Source organism: Vicugna pacos, chromosome 11, assembly GCF_048564905.1.
Source record: "Vicugna pacos chromosome 11, VicPac4, whole genome shotgun sequence".
Classification (NCBI taxonomy): Eukaryota; Metazoa; Chordata; class Mammalia; order Artiodactyla; family Camelidae; genus Vicugna; species Vicugna pacos.
In genome coordinates this window covers 72051200-72067913 of record NC_132997.1, presented here as the reverse complement: position 1 = coordinate 72067913, position 16714 = coordinate 72051200, and the positions used below count along the sequence as shown (strand labels likewise).

General features: G+C 40.2%; 1 protein-coding gene and 1 pseudogene across 1 annotated transcript in view; both read right to left on the bottom strand.

Annotated features, from left to right (window-relative positions):
- Positions 1 to 16714, bottom strand: part of PLCE1 (phospholipase C epsilon 1) — a 299846-nt gene that overhangs the window by 57973 nt on the left and 225159 nt on the right. The window contains exons 8-13 of the mRNA XM_072971645.1: positions 12183 to 12858; positions 6400 to 6582; positions 5292 to 5409; positions 3674 to 3830; positions 878 to 1000; positions 650 to 786 (exon numbers count right to left, since the gene is read on the bottom strand). Of these exons, the coding sequence (XP_072827746.1) occupies positions 650 to 786; positions 878 to 1000; positions 3674 to 3830; positions 5292 to 5409; positions 6400 to 6582; positions 12183 to 12858 (1394 nt within the window). The remainder of the gene's footprint in view (positions 1 to 649; positions 787 to 877; positions 1001 to 3673; positions 3831 to 5291; positions 5410 to 6399; positions 6583 to 12182; positions 12859 to 16714) is intronic.
- LOC102531311 (small ribosomal subunit protein mS26 pseudogene) lies at positions 14036 to 15014 on the bottom strand (annotated as a pseudogene).

The window sequence follows — 16714 nt, the reverse complement described above, 5'->3', positions numbered from 1 at the left end:
AGGCAAATACATGAAAGAGAACAGGTTTGTTTTTGTTTTTGTTTTTGTTTTTTTGCTTTTTAGTGTTTATAGTTTCCAGTAAGAACATAAGAGAAAAGTAATAGGCTTAAAATACGTGGGTGTTGATGGTAATGGTGGTGGTGGTGGTGGTGGTGGTGGTAGTGAGTGAGGTAAAGGAGCTAGACATTCTGGTTTACATATTAAGAAAAGTGTCCTGGGCATTCAGATAGGAGTGCTCTGCTGAAGTCACAAAAGACTCCTCTCGTCAAAGGGCAGATAACTCTCATCCTGGGGCTGAGCATCCACCTGCCTATAGGTAGGGAAGAGACTGGTGATTCCCAATTGAAATGCACCACATATCTTATGGACATGTGGAAATGGGAAGGAAAGGGTTTTTTTTCCGTTAGAATAACTGGGAGCCTCCATTGGTTAAATATTCTGGAATCCATGGACAATGATGTATTTCCTTATCCAAAATGCCAACAGTACCCATCCCTAGGACACTTTCAAATGTTTCTCTAAGCACTTCACCGTGCTCCAGGAAGCAGCATGACATGTGGGACAGGCTGAAGGCTTGCGTGATTGGATCTCTAACCCTCATTTTCAGATAAAAAGGTCTCAAAGGGAAGTATTAAATTGTCACACAAACCGAGGTCAGGCTGAAGTCCGCTGGTGTTTTCATCAATGGTCAGGTTGGTGTAGAGTGGGGCTGACTCGGAGCCAGCTCGGTCGCAGGGGACAGCGTAGACATCAAAGAGATCCTTCAGGTCCTTGCGGCTCCTCACACTGGGCAAAGGATGGAGAACACCTCACCTTTAGTATTGTTATGACAAGGGTGGGGCAAGAAGAGAAAGGCTAAGAAGAAAATCGGTCATACCTGAATGACTTGAACAGCTCAACGAACTCCACAAAGCTCATGTTGCTGTCTGAAACCATGAAACTCTGAAAGCCCTTCATTCCTCCTTTGATCCGCCCATGCCAGCTGCTACTGCTCCAAGCACTGCAACAAAGACATGGCCTTAATGGGCAGAACAGGGGCCACGTTTGTCATTCTGCCCCGAGAGACAGTTTCTGATTAGCAATATGAGCACAAAGATGGACCACGAGTCATTAAAGGTTTAGCTTCTTTTCCAGACTCTCATTTCTCTCAAAATTAATCTGTATTGTGTCAGAGGAGATAAAACATTTTACACTGAAACTACTTAATGTTTACAGCCTATCTAATAAGGGCACAAGGTTGACGTTAATATTCCTCTGCTAATCAAAACAGTTCTTTGAAATCACAGGTCAATGGGAGGGAAGAAAAACCACATAAATTCAGCGGCTTTGAAGAAAAGTTGTTTAAAAAAAGAGCTCCAAATGACTAAATCGTGACCTATGGTAAATTATGCATGTTCTTTCCTATATTCTAAATTACAGAAATGCATTTAAGAAGAAAATCTTGAATGTATCAGTGTCTTCTCTTTTTCTTTTCTTAACCAGTTCTTAAATGAAAACAAGGAAGGGCTTTTAATATTAATGGAAAATGTGAGTCACAAAAATATGAAGGATGGAAAGAGGCCAACTCTGCCTAGAATTATATTTGCACCTGCCAAGACTGTATCTATTTAATATAAAAATATCGGTCAACTGGGTTAAAACTTCAGTCTAGCTGTTTCACAACATTTTAAATTTTCTACACTGGTTCCCTGGGAGGAGAGTATGAGAAATGTTTTGACTGGTTTTTAGTCAAATCAATGAACAGGATCTTTTTTTTTTTCGTTTTCGTTTTTGTCCTTTATTTTATTTTTTATTTTTAAAATATTTCAAATATATATGAAAGTAGAGAGAATATTGTAATGAATAGCTAGTTTTTTCTCAGTTCTGCTAACAACGTTTATTATATAAAATTATTTTGTGTTAACATCTGAAGGTCACCCCCATTAACAGAGGACTATTATAAATAGATAGATTCATAGTACTTTGTTGGCTTGGGCTGTGATCCCCAGTGTGGTATGAGAAATAGGGTGGACGTTCAGGAAGAAGGAAAGGTCTGATGACAATGTGACGTATTACTTGCCTTTAAACAAGTACGTTCCCTGCTTGTCTTCCTTCTGGTTCTAAGTTCAGCCACTGTCTGTAGGCACCCAATGCCCTCTGACTTTAGGAAACTGTCCACTGGTTCCCTGCCTAGGGCTGTCTTGCTTTCTCTTTGACAAGCATTTGGGTTGACTTCTCTTCTCCTGCCTTGTCCTCTCTGGTTTAGAACATCTGGTGGGCACAGCCCCCTGTCCTCCTGCCGCGGGGTCCTGCGATCTTGTATCCGGCATGCTAGTTTCTCTACTTCTACCTTTTGAAAGGATTTTCCTCCCTTACCTTGTCTTTCCTTTTCCCGCTTCTGAGTGATTGAAATAAAGGGAAAAGATGCTTAATCCAAGTATTCTGGCTATCTACCCCGACACTGTATAGGCTGAAACACACTGTAAAGAATTCTGATTCTTGGTAGCTTTTAATTTTGTTACAAACCTAAATTTACAGAAGAGTTGCAAGAGTGGTAAAAAGAATTCCCATGTGTCTTTGACCCAGTTTCACCAAGTGTGGAAATTATATTCATTATTCACATTGCGAAAGGATGCTTCCAGTTAAAAAGACTGTTTACTGTAGGTTCTTATCTATAGCAGGCTTCCCAGAGGAGAGGCAGACAGGGAGGGAGGCAGAGCGAGACAGACTGCGTGTGTAGTGTGTGTGTTTACGTAAGTGAAATTAACGTTTCTAAAGTCAGTATCTGTATAGACCCGTTTCCTCCTCCCATTCGTCTGCTTGACGAAGTAAAGAGTGTCTGTCTTATCATGGGTCTGTCTAGAACCTTAGCATTTCTTTAACTTGAGTGTTGGGTTGAGGGAGATGGTATGGCATTCTGATTCCTTTGAAAGGGTTTCATTTTAATATTATTTCTTCTGGGAGAGCAGCTGTTGTTTCAAATCTATAATTTGCATGTACCTTATAAAATAATTTACGACAATACCAGTTTTAGAATTATACCTAAATATCCCCAACTTGCTGTAATAATTCATTTCTCCATTTCTCTATATATTATCTTATACGTGATAAAAGTGTTAAATATATTTTGACCATTAGCAAAGGGTCAAGCTGCTTACATTAAAATTTTATTTATTCTTCATTTAGAGCAGTGTTATCCAACAGAACTTTCTACAGTGATAGAAATGTTCTTTATCTGCACAGTTCAGTACAGCAGCCAAAAGCCACTGTTAGCTGTGGAACACTTTTAATGTGGCTAGTGTGACTGGGGAACTGAATTTTAAATTTTATTTGATTTTAATTATTAATTTAAATTTGAATTTAAATAGCCACCTTAAATTTCATTTTCTACGGCCAGCACTGTATATACATTAGACAGTTCAGATTACTGACTCACAGCTCAGGTTTTATTACTGCTACTGACCTCTGAAGGGTTGGTCTGTCAAAAACTTGGAAGCAATTATAGTAATATGAGACGGTAGGAGTACCAAATCAGGAAAGTTAGGAGCATTTTAAAAAGCTGGGTTTTTTAGTTTTAATGTGATTGTTAACTCAAAAGTAGACAGTCTTTCCAAAGAGCACTGGAAGAAGACACCCTTCTACACAATCTGAATGATGTGAAGTGTCCTTCTGTTTTATCATGTTAAGGCCCCACCTGGACGGGCTCTTGTTTGAAGAAGACAGCACAGGGGAGGACACTGGCCTGATGGGAGATGATGTCCCGGCAGCCAAGTTAGGGGACCCGGCCGTGGTCAAAGAGTGGGCTCTTCTGGAAGGGAGAAGGTTAGGAGGGCTCATGGTGGCGTTTGCCTCTGTGACAGAGGGAGACAGAAAACAGACAATGACTCCAATTTTATTTTCTATCAGAAATCAAATTAAAAAGATGCTTTTGAATGTCTGAGGAACTCAATCTACACGGGCAAGTTCTGTACAAGAAGCATCGAAATATTCTGGTGGGTTCTCATCCTAGGTAACCTATCAGAGTCATCATATATATATATACACACACATAATTAAAACAACTGTATTTAATCTCAGAAAATTAAATAAAATATTTCTAATTTGAAGTATTATTGATGATCATTTCAAAATTTTTCCTTCCTAAAGATCCCAACCTATGTTAAGCATCAAAAATTAAAAATTAAAAAACCAAAACCAAACTCAATAGTAATAACAGTTGGCTATGATCTCCCTTCCTGGGATATGTACTTTAGGCTGACAATAATACAAAATAAGTACTAATTTTTTTGTCTATGATGCTTATATATGCAGTTTAGCTTCTGCTTACGATAAAACTACAATAGTTGAAAATTTGAAAGAAATTGGTGGCAAATAAACTATGGTTATTTCTCTCTTGCTCACTTTCCTTTTTTTAAAAAAAAAGAAACACCACACAAACTCAACTGTGTACATACTTCAAGAAATCAATTTTATCTGAAGTTATGATAATAACTATGGCTAATTTCTAAGCAATAGAACTTATAAAAATATTCTACCCAGTGAGTGCCAGTCAGGTCACAAGCCATATGTAATTACATGCCTAGAATTTTAAAATCGTACTGTATTCATGATTTCAATGTAAAGAAAGCAAAAATGCAGTGCTATTATAATACAAGTTAATATTATAGCTGATTCTGACTCACACATACTGATGGTTCACAAAATAGTAACACACCATGTGCTATATCCTATTCAATTTTTTCATCTGGCATTATTTTATAAGGACCTTTTCACAATAATACCTATGTGTGTTTCTAAATTTTATACTATTCCACATGGAGAGAACACAAGATTTAAGTTGAGCAAACAAGAGTAACAATTAGTTCTAGCCCTAACGTAAGTTGTTAAGTGGATAATCTGGGGAGCTTAAAAAGTACATAGATGTCTAGGTCCCAGCCAGAGAGCATCTGAATCAGTTGGGCTGGGATGTGGCCAGGGAATCCAGATCTTTTTTAAAGCCCTAATATCCAACCAGGGGTTAAGAATCTCTGATTTAATCCATCAAATTGTATCTTCTATGTCTAATATTCCTTGTCAATAACAGCAAGTAAGTGAATGAGACTTTTCTACTAAGCACACTTGTTTTTGCAAACCTGTGTCTGCAGAAATACCTCTTGGCTTCCATCATCCACTTAAAAACACAGGTAAGTGTATTTAACAAGATTACTTACATAATATATTACACAATACCTACATCACAATTTAAAACGAAATGCATATATTTTTCCCATAACATAAAAAAAGAAATCTCAGATGAGGATATGCTGCTTTACCTGATTCTTCTTGTTCATTAATGTCTTGAGGATCAGAACCACTCCGGCTCCGACACTCTTTGTGTGTCTTGGCTTTCCGGGTGCCCATCTCATCGTCGGTGGCCTCTCCACTCTCACCCTGGGGACACAAAACTCACTATGTTTCTCATTCTGTATTTCTCTCCATCATTGCTTTAGTTCAGGCAGCCCCCTCTTTTCTGACTGACCCTCTTTCAATACTGCCTCCCCCTGGAGAAACCAGTAAAGACCTGTGTGAAGGCCGACCAGGTATTCCTATGTTATATTATTCCATTTGTTCTTCACTATAACGCAGCACTCCTCTGGGGAGGGGGCATAAGACCCCTGGTATCTTTGTAGAGACAGAATTATGGAGCAGAGTTCGACTTAGGTATCAACAGCCTCCTGTATGCAAAGAGTGGGACTTTTTCTAGCTAACTATGAAGAAAATATATTATTGTGTTATGGTGATAATATAAATAATGTATAATATATAGTGATACATATACATATTTATCATGGTTAAAATATAATGTAAAATTTATCATCTTGACCATTTTTAAGTGTACGGTAGAGAGCTAACTATTTATACCTTGTGCAGAGAGATCTCTAGAACTTTTCCTTCTTGCAAAACTGATACTCTACACCCACTGAACAACTCTCCTTTCTTCTTCCTCTCAGTAGGGACCACCATTCTATTTTCTAAGTGACCACTGTAGGTATCTCATACCTATAAGTGGAGCCAGGCAGTATTTGTCCTTTTGTGACTGGTTTATTTCACTTAGGATAATGTCCTTAAGGTTCACCCATGTTATAGCCCATGACAGGAGTTCCCTCTCTTTTTTAAGGCTGAATAATATTCCACTGTATATATATATACCACCTTGTCTTCATCCTTTCTTTGTGGATGGATGCCTAGGTTGCTTCTCTTGATAACATATTTTAAATTGAGTTCTAGAAGTTTGGTCCTCTAAGACCTTCATAATCTGATCCCTGTTCCTGTCTAGCCTTCCTTGCCCACCAACTTGGAGCCTGAACCCAGGGCTCCATGTGCTTCCCTGAACAAGCCAGATGATTGGGTTTAATGCTTAATAAACAAGTAACACTCTACCCTCATAAGGATTTTCTTCTTTTTCTTGGTGGTGCTTATCCCTAAGGTGTTGTTTCTCTGCATGCTGGGCTTCTCGGCACTCTTTGCTGATGTCCCGGGACTGGGGTTTCGAGTACTCCATCGTCTGCCGCCAAACAACTCCACAGCATGAGCCAAAGTTGGGCCTTCATATCGTCCATCCTCCTGTAAAAGAACCACATTCTGAACACATAAGGGAAAAGCAAGCAATAGGGAAGTAAATATATTAAATATATTAACAGCTTCCAGTATATTCCCAGACGTGGAAGAGCACAGGCAGTCACCAAAGAATAATGACCTGGCCACCCAAGTGGCTCTGTTTTCTAACTGTCAGGACTCTCCGCTGGGGACTTAACCAAGTCCTCTGTTGTCCTGCTCACATCCCGCTGAGTTTCAGAGACGTACTTTAATAGGGCCATGTTCAGCTGGGGTTAACAAAAAAATCTCCCTTCCCAGTTTCAGAGGTTACATTCCAGAATTATTACTGTAGGAAAATTCATTAAGATGAACTTTGCAAATTAGGGTTTTGGAGGACTTGCAAGGTGTGTGTGTGTGTGTGTGTGTGTGTGTGTGTAAATCAATTTAAGTAAAATCAAGTTCTATTTGTTACTGCATCACTCCAGGTATATTTTCACCTAGCTTGATGATTGGGACAGGCTGACCTGAATTGAGAGTAGGTGGAGTACATACAGATCACTTTGAAGAGCTCTGGGAGCACCTCAAATAGCTGAGCTGCCATCCTTTTGAGTGACTGATATCCAAGGGTAGAGAGCCCAGGGGACTCAGAATTCCATGCATATTATGACGTTGTGAGCAGCAAAGAGTGGGTAGGTGATGGTTTACAGTAGCTACTTCTTGTAAGAAACTGCATGTAACATTCACTGAGTATCTGCAGGGATTCACTAAGTAAACAGTGGTCAACAATTCTCCCTATAAGTCAGGAAAGCCAGTCAATAAAACTGTAAAAAGTCACATATGAATTAAAGACAATATTGATGATACTTCACAGGCTGCAGAAAAGGTACCTTTTAAAATTAATTGATTTTATTACTCAAGTCATGACTTCCCACTTCCTACATCCTGTTATGGACTCTAGGATGCTGAGTAACTTGGATACTTGATGATCTTTTGAATGATACTTGATGAAACCTTTTGGTGACCTTTCGTTGTGGGTATCTGTGATTTATGCCTGTCCATGGATCATTTCTCTTTTCTCTAACCAAACTCCAATTTTGCTTTATTTCTTTTTCACTGGATGCAGTCTTGGGTCTCTCAATCGAGGTGGAACATCCTTCCTTGACCAATGGTTGGCACAGAATCCAAATAAGCCAATCAGACTATCCCTCCCTGGAAAATGAATCCTGAATGCAGAGACCTGGAGAATGAAAATGGCTGGAGATGATTCCACTTGATGTAGGCCTGCTGCAGAGAGTCCCTGTTAACAAGTCACTACAAATGACGCCAAAGTGGAATAAACATTTCATGATACAATTTCATAAATAGGTTTTAACCATACTACGAATCTGAAAGAAATCTTGTAAAATTTTTTTCTATGGGTTTTAACTAACGCATCTTTAAACATTTATTAGATCCTCTCATTCAAATTTAAAAGTTCTGCTCCGCAAAAGACATTGTCAAGATAGTTAGAAGACCAGCCATAGATGGGGAGAAAAGATCTGCAAAAGAAACATCTGATAAAGGTTTGTTATCCAAAATATACAAAGAAGTCTTAAAATTCAACAATAGGAAAACAAACAACCTGATTTAAAAAACGGGCCAAAGACCTTAACAGACACGTCACCAAAGAAGATATACAGATAACAAACAAGCATATGAAAAAATGTTCCACATCATATGTCATTAGGCAACTGCAAAATAAAATGCGATACCACTACACATCTATTAGAATCACCAAAATTGAGAACACTGACAACACCAAATGCTGGTGAGGATGTGGAGCAACAAACTCTCATCCATTACTAGTGGGAATGCAAAATGGTACAGCTACTTCAGAAGGCAGTTTGGTGGTTTTTTACAAAATTAAATATACTTTTACTTACGATCTAGCAATCACATTGCTCGGTATTTACCCAAGTGAGTTGAAAACTTATGTCCACACAAAAACCTGAAGATGTAGCAGCTTTATTCATAATTACCAAAACTTAGAGGCAACTAAGAAATCCTTCAGTAGGTGAATGGATGAATAAACTGTGGTCCACTAAGACAATGGAATATTACTCAGCACTAAAAAGAAATGAGCTATCAAGCCACAAGAAGACATGGAGGAAACTTAAATGCATATTACTAAATGAAAGAGGCCAATCTGAGAAGGCTACATTTTGTATGATTCCAACTGTATGACATTCTGAAAAAGGAAAAACCATGGAGACAATAAAAAGACCAGTGGTTGCAGGGGCCTCAGGGAGAGTAGGGTGGGGTCGGGGAAGGGATGAACAGGTAGAGCACAGAGGATTTTCAGGGCAGTGAAAATGCTCCATATGATAATGATGGCCGCATGCCATCGTATATTTGTACAAACCCACAGAAGGTACAACGCCAAGAGTGAACTCTAAGGTAAACTATGGACTTTGGGTAATTATGATGTGTCAATGTAGGTTCATCCTTTGTAAAAAATGTACCATTCTGGTGAGTGATGTTGATGATCGGGGAGGCTCTGCATGTGTGGTGGGCAAGAGGTTTATAGGAATTCTCTGTACCTTCCTTCTAACTTAGTGTAAAACTGCTCTAAAAAAATAAAATCTTTAATAAAGAAATTAATAGATCCATTATAATGTACATATAAAAGAATCAGCCTTTACTGCTTTGGTTTTTCTAAATTAAGAACATCCCAACATGGGCCAACCTTTACTTTTAATGGAAATATTTTAGGACTGGAAAAGGCAGGATGTCTTTGTTTAATCTTTAAAGGAGACTTTCTGGGAACTAATATGTAGTATGAATCTTCCGTTTTATACAAAACAATAAACTTGTTTGGGATGGATGAAAGATGTACCTTCTATTTTTAGCTTGGGAGAAGGAGTATTGTGAGTGGAAGTACAGTCTCAGTTTTAGAAAACAGTTCCTGTGGAAGCTGACGATTAAGAAATTGATTCCTTAAAAAATATTCATACACTTTTACGTTTAGGCATATCTTTGTATATGATATCTTGAAGACTGTTAAACTAATCTAATCCTTCAAAAAAATCCCTTTTTTCCCTTGAAGATGGCCAGAATCTGTTTCTGTTGCTTGCAACTAAAATTTATTGATAATCCTGTTTAACCTTCTCAGCTTCTCAGATCTTCCCAAATATATGGGTTCTCAACTCTGCCTATGATAACTTTTAAGCCAAAGCTCATGATACCAGTCTTTCCTCCATATTCCACATCAAATCTCTGCAGTTTACTTTCTTTTACTTTCCTGTATTCCTAGGCTTCATTACAAATGTTACTATTTCTTCTTGTCTTTTGCTTTATCTTCTGTTACTATTTCCATTAGACCAATTTACTACTACTAAAATACTTGTGTTTGAAAGTGCGCATGCATTTCATCATACAAGAGGACTCCAATGTCAGAAAAATTATTTTCTACATAAGTTCTTCCCAAACTGGGGATTAAGAAATACTCTTATAGGGCTGTTAATGGAAGTCTGGAAGAAATCAGGATTTTTCATTCATTTCTTTAATTTATAGATACATTTAAGTGGGTTTCTTTTGTACTTGGACTTCTCAGAGTCTTAAATGTGACTATTATAAGTCACCAAGAGAGGCATTTAGCATGATGCCTATTTGACCTTTTGTTCTCCAAGTACCAAATTAGCATCTTTTTGATATTCCCTGAGTCAATTCGGGAACTGCTCTATATGATGGGAAAATGAGCAGTCCGTTGATCTTTTTCACTTAAAAAAAAAAAAAAGAGAGAGAGAGAGAGAGAGAAATCTTGAGTGTTTAAGACTGTTGCCTATCTCCCTAGGTAGCTTATGGAGTTCATTGTTCTGAGGAAGAACATCACGTATGTTTTCAGAAGTCGCTGAGGTATCTGGAGCTGTTTCACATTTACACTCAGTTCCACGCAGGGGTGGAGGGACATGGGCTGGGAAAAAAGGAGGGGTGTAGCTGAGTTTGCAACTGCGTAGGACTGCGTCGGACTGCGTCTGCTCCTGGAGACTGCCTCTGTCTCTGCTCCAGTAGCACCTCCCACCTCTTCTCATCCCATCCATTGCTCATGGTCTCAGCTGGTACCTCCTTCAGCAGAAACTGAAGGTTGCCAGGGTAAATGAGAAACTAAGTAGACCTTAGATGTTAATTCAGTTACTTTGTGCTATAAGATTGGGAAGGAAACAAATGGAGCAAATAAACCACATAGGCTTTGTGACAGTGATTGTAATGGAGCTCAAAGACTTTGGTTTATGCCCAGGTTGAATGATTTTCATGATTCTAGAAAGCCGACAAATGACTGTAATTGAAAATCAGTATTCACAATAGCTCTTCCAAGCAGCTGAGGGCACAGAGAGCTCCCTGTGGAGCAGACAGGAAGCAGGTATCTTGGTTTCCATTTCAGATGAGTTAACTAAAACTGGCTTCATGCTGTGCAGTATAATCGTGTATACAGGCCAATGGGCTTATTAATTAATCGAGTTAGTTATTTAGGATATGATTTCTATTCATAAATACTGCATGGATGTGGGGAAAGGGGAGAGAAGGGGCTGATATGTGCCTCTGCTAACATCACAGAGGGCAAAACATTTTTACTTGTCAGAAACATGCCAGAATGGCAAAAAGAACATGAAATCAGTCATTTGAGTAATAGTTCTATTTGCTCTGTGACACTGGTAGAAAAGATAATTTTTCCCCCAAAGACAGAAAAGCATAACAAAAACTGAATACCTTGTACAACTCATTTGACAATCCCACCAACAGGGTCACCTTGTAGCAGGGTTTATGACTCAATTTCCAAACAACCTCTGCCTTCTCCCTCCACAAGTGTGCTACTCTGGTTATGCCTGTATCTCTTCTCACCACCTCCTGCAGCCCAGCCCTGCTGCCACCCTCAGCATTAAAGTTAAATTTACTGATAATTTAGGGTTAATGAAAAATTCAGATTAAGTCGAGACTATGAGAAACTGCCTCCTATGGGCTGCTGCCACCACAAATTTGGTTTGGAAGAATTATAGGTATGAGTTTATTTCGCATTTGGGAAAGTTCCTTTTAACCTTAGAAGTTACAGTTAGGCAGCTGTACACAGTGAGTTAAATAACACTGAGAGTCATATAGTGTATTAGTGATGATACAGGATTTCAATCTCCAAAGAGAAGGTTTCCAGTGTATCCCTAATTAATAATAAAATCACTCAGATTACAGTGCTTTCCATTTTCACTCTGAGTAAATGCAAATGCTTATATTAACTTGTTTCTTTCCAGTCATCAGAAGTACAGTGACAGTGTCACTGTTCTCACACAGAACAATAATAGGACCTACTAGGCGCCAGACACTATTCTTTATACATATGAATTTACCTTCTGGCTTTACACATATTAACTCAGTTAAACATCACAGCCAGCCTATGAATAGGTATCATTATTATTCTCATTTTATACATTTGAAATTGAGGCACAGAGAGGTTAAGTAAAAGCTGTCCAACATCACTCAGGTAGTAAGTAACAGTGCTGGGAGAATGAACCCTGGCAGTCTAGTTGCCAAGTGTTTCTATAAGATTTATATCTTGAGAATTATGCTACTGAGGAGAGAGAGAAGGCTGTATCCCTTACCTGATAGAGGCTGACGTATTGCTTCCGCAGCCACTGTTGTCTTTGGTCAGGGAACTTCCTCATCTTTCTCACAGCTCTCGTGAGTTCCAACAGTCCGCTGAAGAGCATTTTAGCTGTGTGCTTTGGTGCCACAAAGTGCAATAATCTATTGTCCGTGGTTTGAAGCCCATAGAGCAGTGTCACACCAGTCTCTGAGAGAGACATGTTACTCAGTTTGTTCTGAACACACACAGTGTGTATATCAATGCTAGGGTGTCCCATGTACACAGCCTTTGCTGAAAACAGATCCAAGACTCCCTCCGCCAGGCCACTTAATCCAGCATTGCCCAGTAACGGGAATTTGCCAGGTTCAGATGTATTAGTAAGTACACCAAGTTTTGCTTTAGCACTGGCTGGGGAGGCAGTGGCGGGCTTTATCCAGGTCAAGGTGCTATTGTCAGGCTGAAGCTGGAGGAAACAGCGGGCAGAGAGGTGCGTGTCCTGGTCATAGTGGATGACTGTGGCACCCTGCAGCAGGAACTGGTGCACATCAGCTTGGATGGACAGCACATACCATGGGATGAGCTCTGTCCCATGGTCAAAGGCCTTCTGTGGCTCTTCTGATCCATGAGGGTCCCATTCTTTGGGCTGCTCAAAGATGTCATTTTCAGAATCCAACAAATCTCCAATTATAAACCTGATGGAAAGAGATATAAGTTTGCTCTGCTTTATAATCATAAGTGAGAACAACACAAAATCTTTCACTGATTCTGGACACCATTTTTAATTCCACTATGAACTCAAATTAGCACAGGAAATATAAAATGCTAAAAGTCACAGAATGATTTTTATAGTTGTATTCTAAAACATATTTAACAATGTCTGACCATAGGCTTAAAGGACTACTAGATCAGTTATTGCATTTTTAATATAAACAATAATAAACTTCATCATTTATTAGTTTACCCTCTTGTGTCAGGAACCATGTTAAATGCTTTACATACGTTTTTGCACTTAATTTGACCTACCTGCAAAGTAAGTTTTCTTATTCTTTTCTTTACCTAAGGGGAAACTGAGGTTCAGAAGGGGTAAGTAACTGGCTCCAGGTTACTCAGCTCAGAAGAGGCCTACCCAAGGCAGGATTCTGATCTGCCAAACTCTAACATGGGATCTTCAACACAAGGTTCATTGCCTTCTACTTGGTCATAAAAGTCATGACCTGAATACAATGGGGCTAAAATAGTCAAAACAAGACCTAATAAGTGGGCGTGAGAGGTGCTTCTGTTAAAAATAAAATACGCTTAGTTCAAAGACACTCACTGGGAAATACTGTCATGATGGCCAGATGAGCAAAAACAGCTCTCCTTGACTCAATCTTAGATTTTCACTTTATATGTGTATATGTGTATGTGTGCGTGTGTGTGCGTGTGCTCGCACGCGCGTGTGGACATAAAGGACTCATCTGCTTGGGAATTTTTGTGTGTGTATGCGTGTATGTTCCAATATACTTTACAAAAAAAAGGCAACAGCCCAGATTTGGCCCAGGGACTGCAATTTGCCAACTACTGCCCTTGATGATACTCAGGAGATAACCTGGCTGTTAGAAGGGACTATGGCCCAATCTGCTTCTCTGTGAGATGTAAACTTCTAAGGTCTGGTGCTGTGCTGAGAGCTGTACAAGGGTGCAGAAAAAGGCACTGTGTGTGTAGAAATTTGACTACGTGATGGGTGCAGAGGCCTCAAAGTGAGGGCTGCACTGGAACAGGTTGAGCCTCCTTCATAAGAAATACCAACTGCTTAATTCCAGATCAGGCCCAACCCTCCTACCTCCATACACACATGGTCCCTGGGTGGGCACTGTCCTTCCAGGGCCCTCAGGAGCCCTGGTGCTGTGGCCTGATCATCAGCCCCTCTCTGGTGATGGCCCAGTTGTAGCTCTTTGAGGAATTTCAATGTTTCTTCCACCTGTGCCTCAGGTTCTCTCAGGTGGTGAAGTTTTTTGCCTCCTCCTGCAGCTGCAGCGCTTCCCACTCCTCGAGCTGCGCCCAGGCCTGCGCCTCTCCGGCCCACTGGGCCTCCTCCTCGGCATGCCGCCGCTCCTACTCCGGTGCCTCTTGCCGCAGCCGGGCTTTCCGCAGCTCGTGCAGCAGCCAGTTCTCTGCCTGGTTCCTGGCCATGAGCTCGTGGTGCTCGGTGGCATTCTCCAGCGCCTTGTGCCCTGCCAGGCCCCGGGTCCGGGCCTCGTGCACCTTCTTACGCACCTCGAACTCCAGCCTGAGGGCGCGTACTGTCTGGCAGTACTGCCACGCTTCGTCAGCACGAAAGACTCCACAGGATCCACCGGTGGCGGGGTCGCCACGCGCCCGACCTTGGACTTCGCTGGCGGGTCGTGGCGGGTCTTGCGCCCGCGTGGGGAGCAGCAGCAGCAGCCGGGACCCCTTCCGCGCGCGGACCTCCCGCCCAGACCTCACGCGTAGGCGGCTCAGCGTGCCCAGCATCGCGAGAACAGCCCGCCTCCCGCGCCCTGAGCGCCTGATCGGGAAATTTATCAGGTTGCCTTGCCTGAGTGGGGAACCTGGATTACCAGAGCCAGAAGGATATTGGGGGAAAGTCAAGGGAGACTTTACTGCCTCCTTTCTATCTGGTCACTTTGGTAGAAATGTACCCAAGAGAGACTCATTCTCTTCTAAACATGAGGAACTGTTTGTAAGGTCAAGCTTTCTGCTCTTTGACCCATAGACATCACTAGCAAAGTGGTGGATAAAATTGAGGAGCTGGTCCATACATCCCTGGGAAGGAATATTCCCATCACCTTGAGGCACTTGGACAGCCACCTGCCTCTTGGCGAGGCATGAGCGGCAACAACGGGCTTCTGGACACTCAGTCTGGATCCTGGTTCCTGAGCAAGATCCCACTCCTGCTTTCAAACAGCAGGAGGTTCTTCTTCCTTGTCTAATATTAATAGATATTCTTAAAAAAGAAAAGAAATTCACAAGAGATCTCACAAATCTGATGGTCAGAATATCCTTTTCAGGTAATCCACACTGGAAACAACCCAAAGGTCCAGCAACAATAAAATGTATAAATAAAATTTGATGTTTTCATATAACATAATTATGCATAGCAATGAAAATGAAAATGCAACGGCCAACTACCTGCAACAACATGGACAAATCTTCAGCAAGACCTACAAGCATATATACTGTATGATTACACTGATGTAAATGTAAATTTCAAACCCAGGAAAGACTACTATACCATTTAGAAAGGCATAATAGTAGTAAAATGATAAAGAAAAGCAAGATATATTATCATAAAATTCACAGCAGTGAATTTTTCTCTAGAGGGCAAGGTGGTGACATAATTGAGAAGGGAAACAAGGGGTTTAATGGGTGCTGGCAATGTTTTCACTCTGGATTGTAGTTATGCACGCATTTACTAGACAATTATTCAAATACATTAGTTTTTTTTGAAAATTAATTTTAGAATATTTTTAGATTTGTAGAGAAACTGCAAAGATAGTATAACCCACATCCAGTTTTCCCTATTACTGACATCTTACAGTAGGGTGGTGTATTTGACACAATTCATGAACCAATACCGATGCATCATTATTAATTGAAGTGCATACTCTGTTTAGATTTCCTTAGCTTTTTTTTTTTAACCTGTTTCCGTTTTCTGTTCCAGGATCTCATCTAGGATACCATGTTACATTTAATCGTCATACTTCTTTATGTCACAGTTTCTCAGACTTTCACTGTTTTTGACGATCTTGACAGTTTTGAGGAGCAGTTGTTAGGCGTTTTGTAGAATGACCATCAATTAGAATTTGCCTGATATTTTTCTCTTAATTAGATGGGTTCTGGGGAGGAAGACCACAGAGGTAGAGTGCCATTCTCATCACATCATATCCAGGGAACATACTATTGACATGACTTACCCTGTCGATGTTGACCTGGCTGAAGTAGTGCTGGTCCTGTCCCACTGTAAACTTACTTAAAAAAAAAAAGACAACTCCTTTTATACTGTCCTCTTTGGAAGGAAGTCACTGTGTGCAGCCCACACTTAAGGATGGAGAGTCCTGCTCTACTTCTTAGAGGGCAAGTATCTGTATAAGTTATTTGAAATTCTTCCACGTGGGAGATTTGTTTCTTCTCCTTCATTTGTTTATTTATCATTTACGTATATGGATTCACAAATATTTATACAATACTTGGGATTATAATATAATACTACTTTATTTTGTTGCAAATTGTTCCAGCCTAGGCCATCGGGAGCTCTTTCAGTTGGCTCTTGTGCTTCTTTGGCATAGCCTGATATAACCCCATTATTGTGGGTTTTTTTCTACAGCACTGCTTTACTTTTTGGCACAAGAAGATGCTCCAGGCTCATCTTGTGTATTTCCTATCCCAGACCTAGAACTAGCCATTTTTCCAAGGAGCTTTGCTTTCTTTCATTGAAGAGTGTTATTAGAAATCAAGATCTGGGTCCCAGGTCTAAATCCATTCTTTCTTACACACTTTCCTTAATGTTACTTTTCACCATAAAAAGTG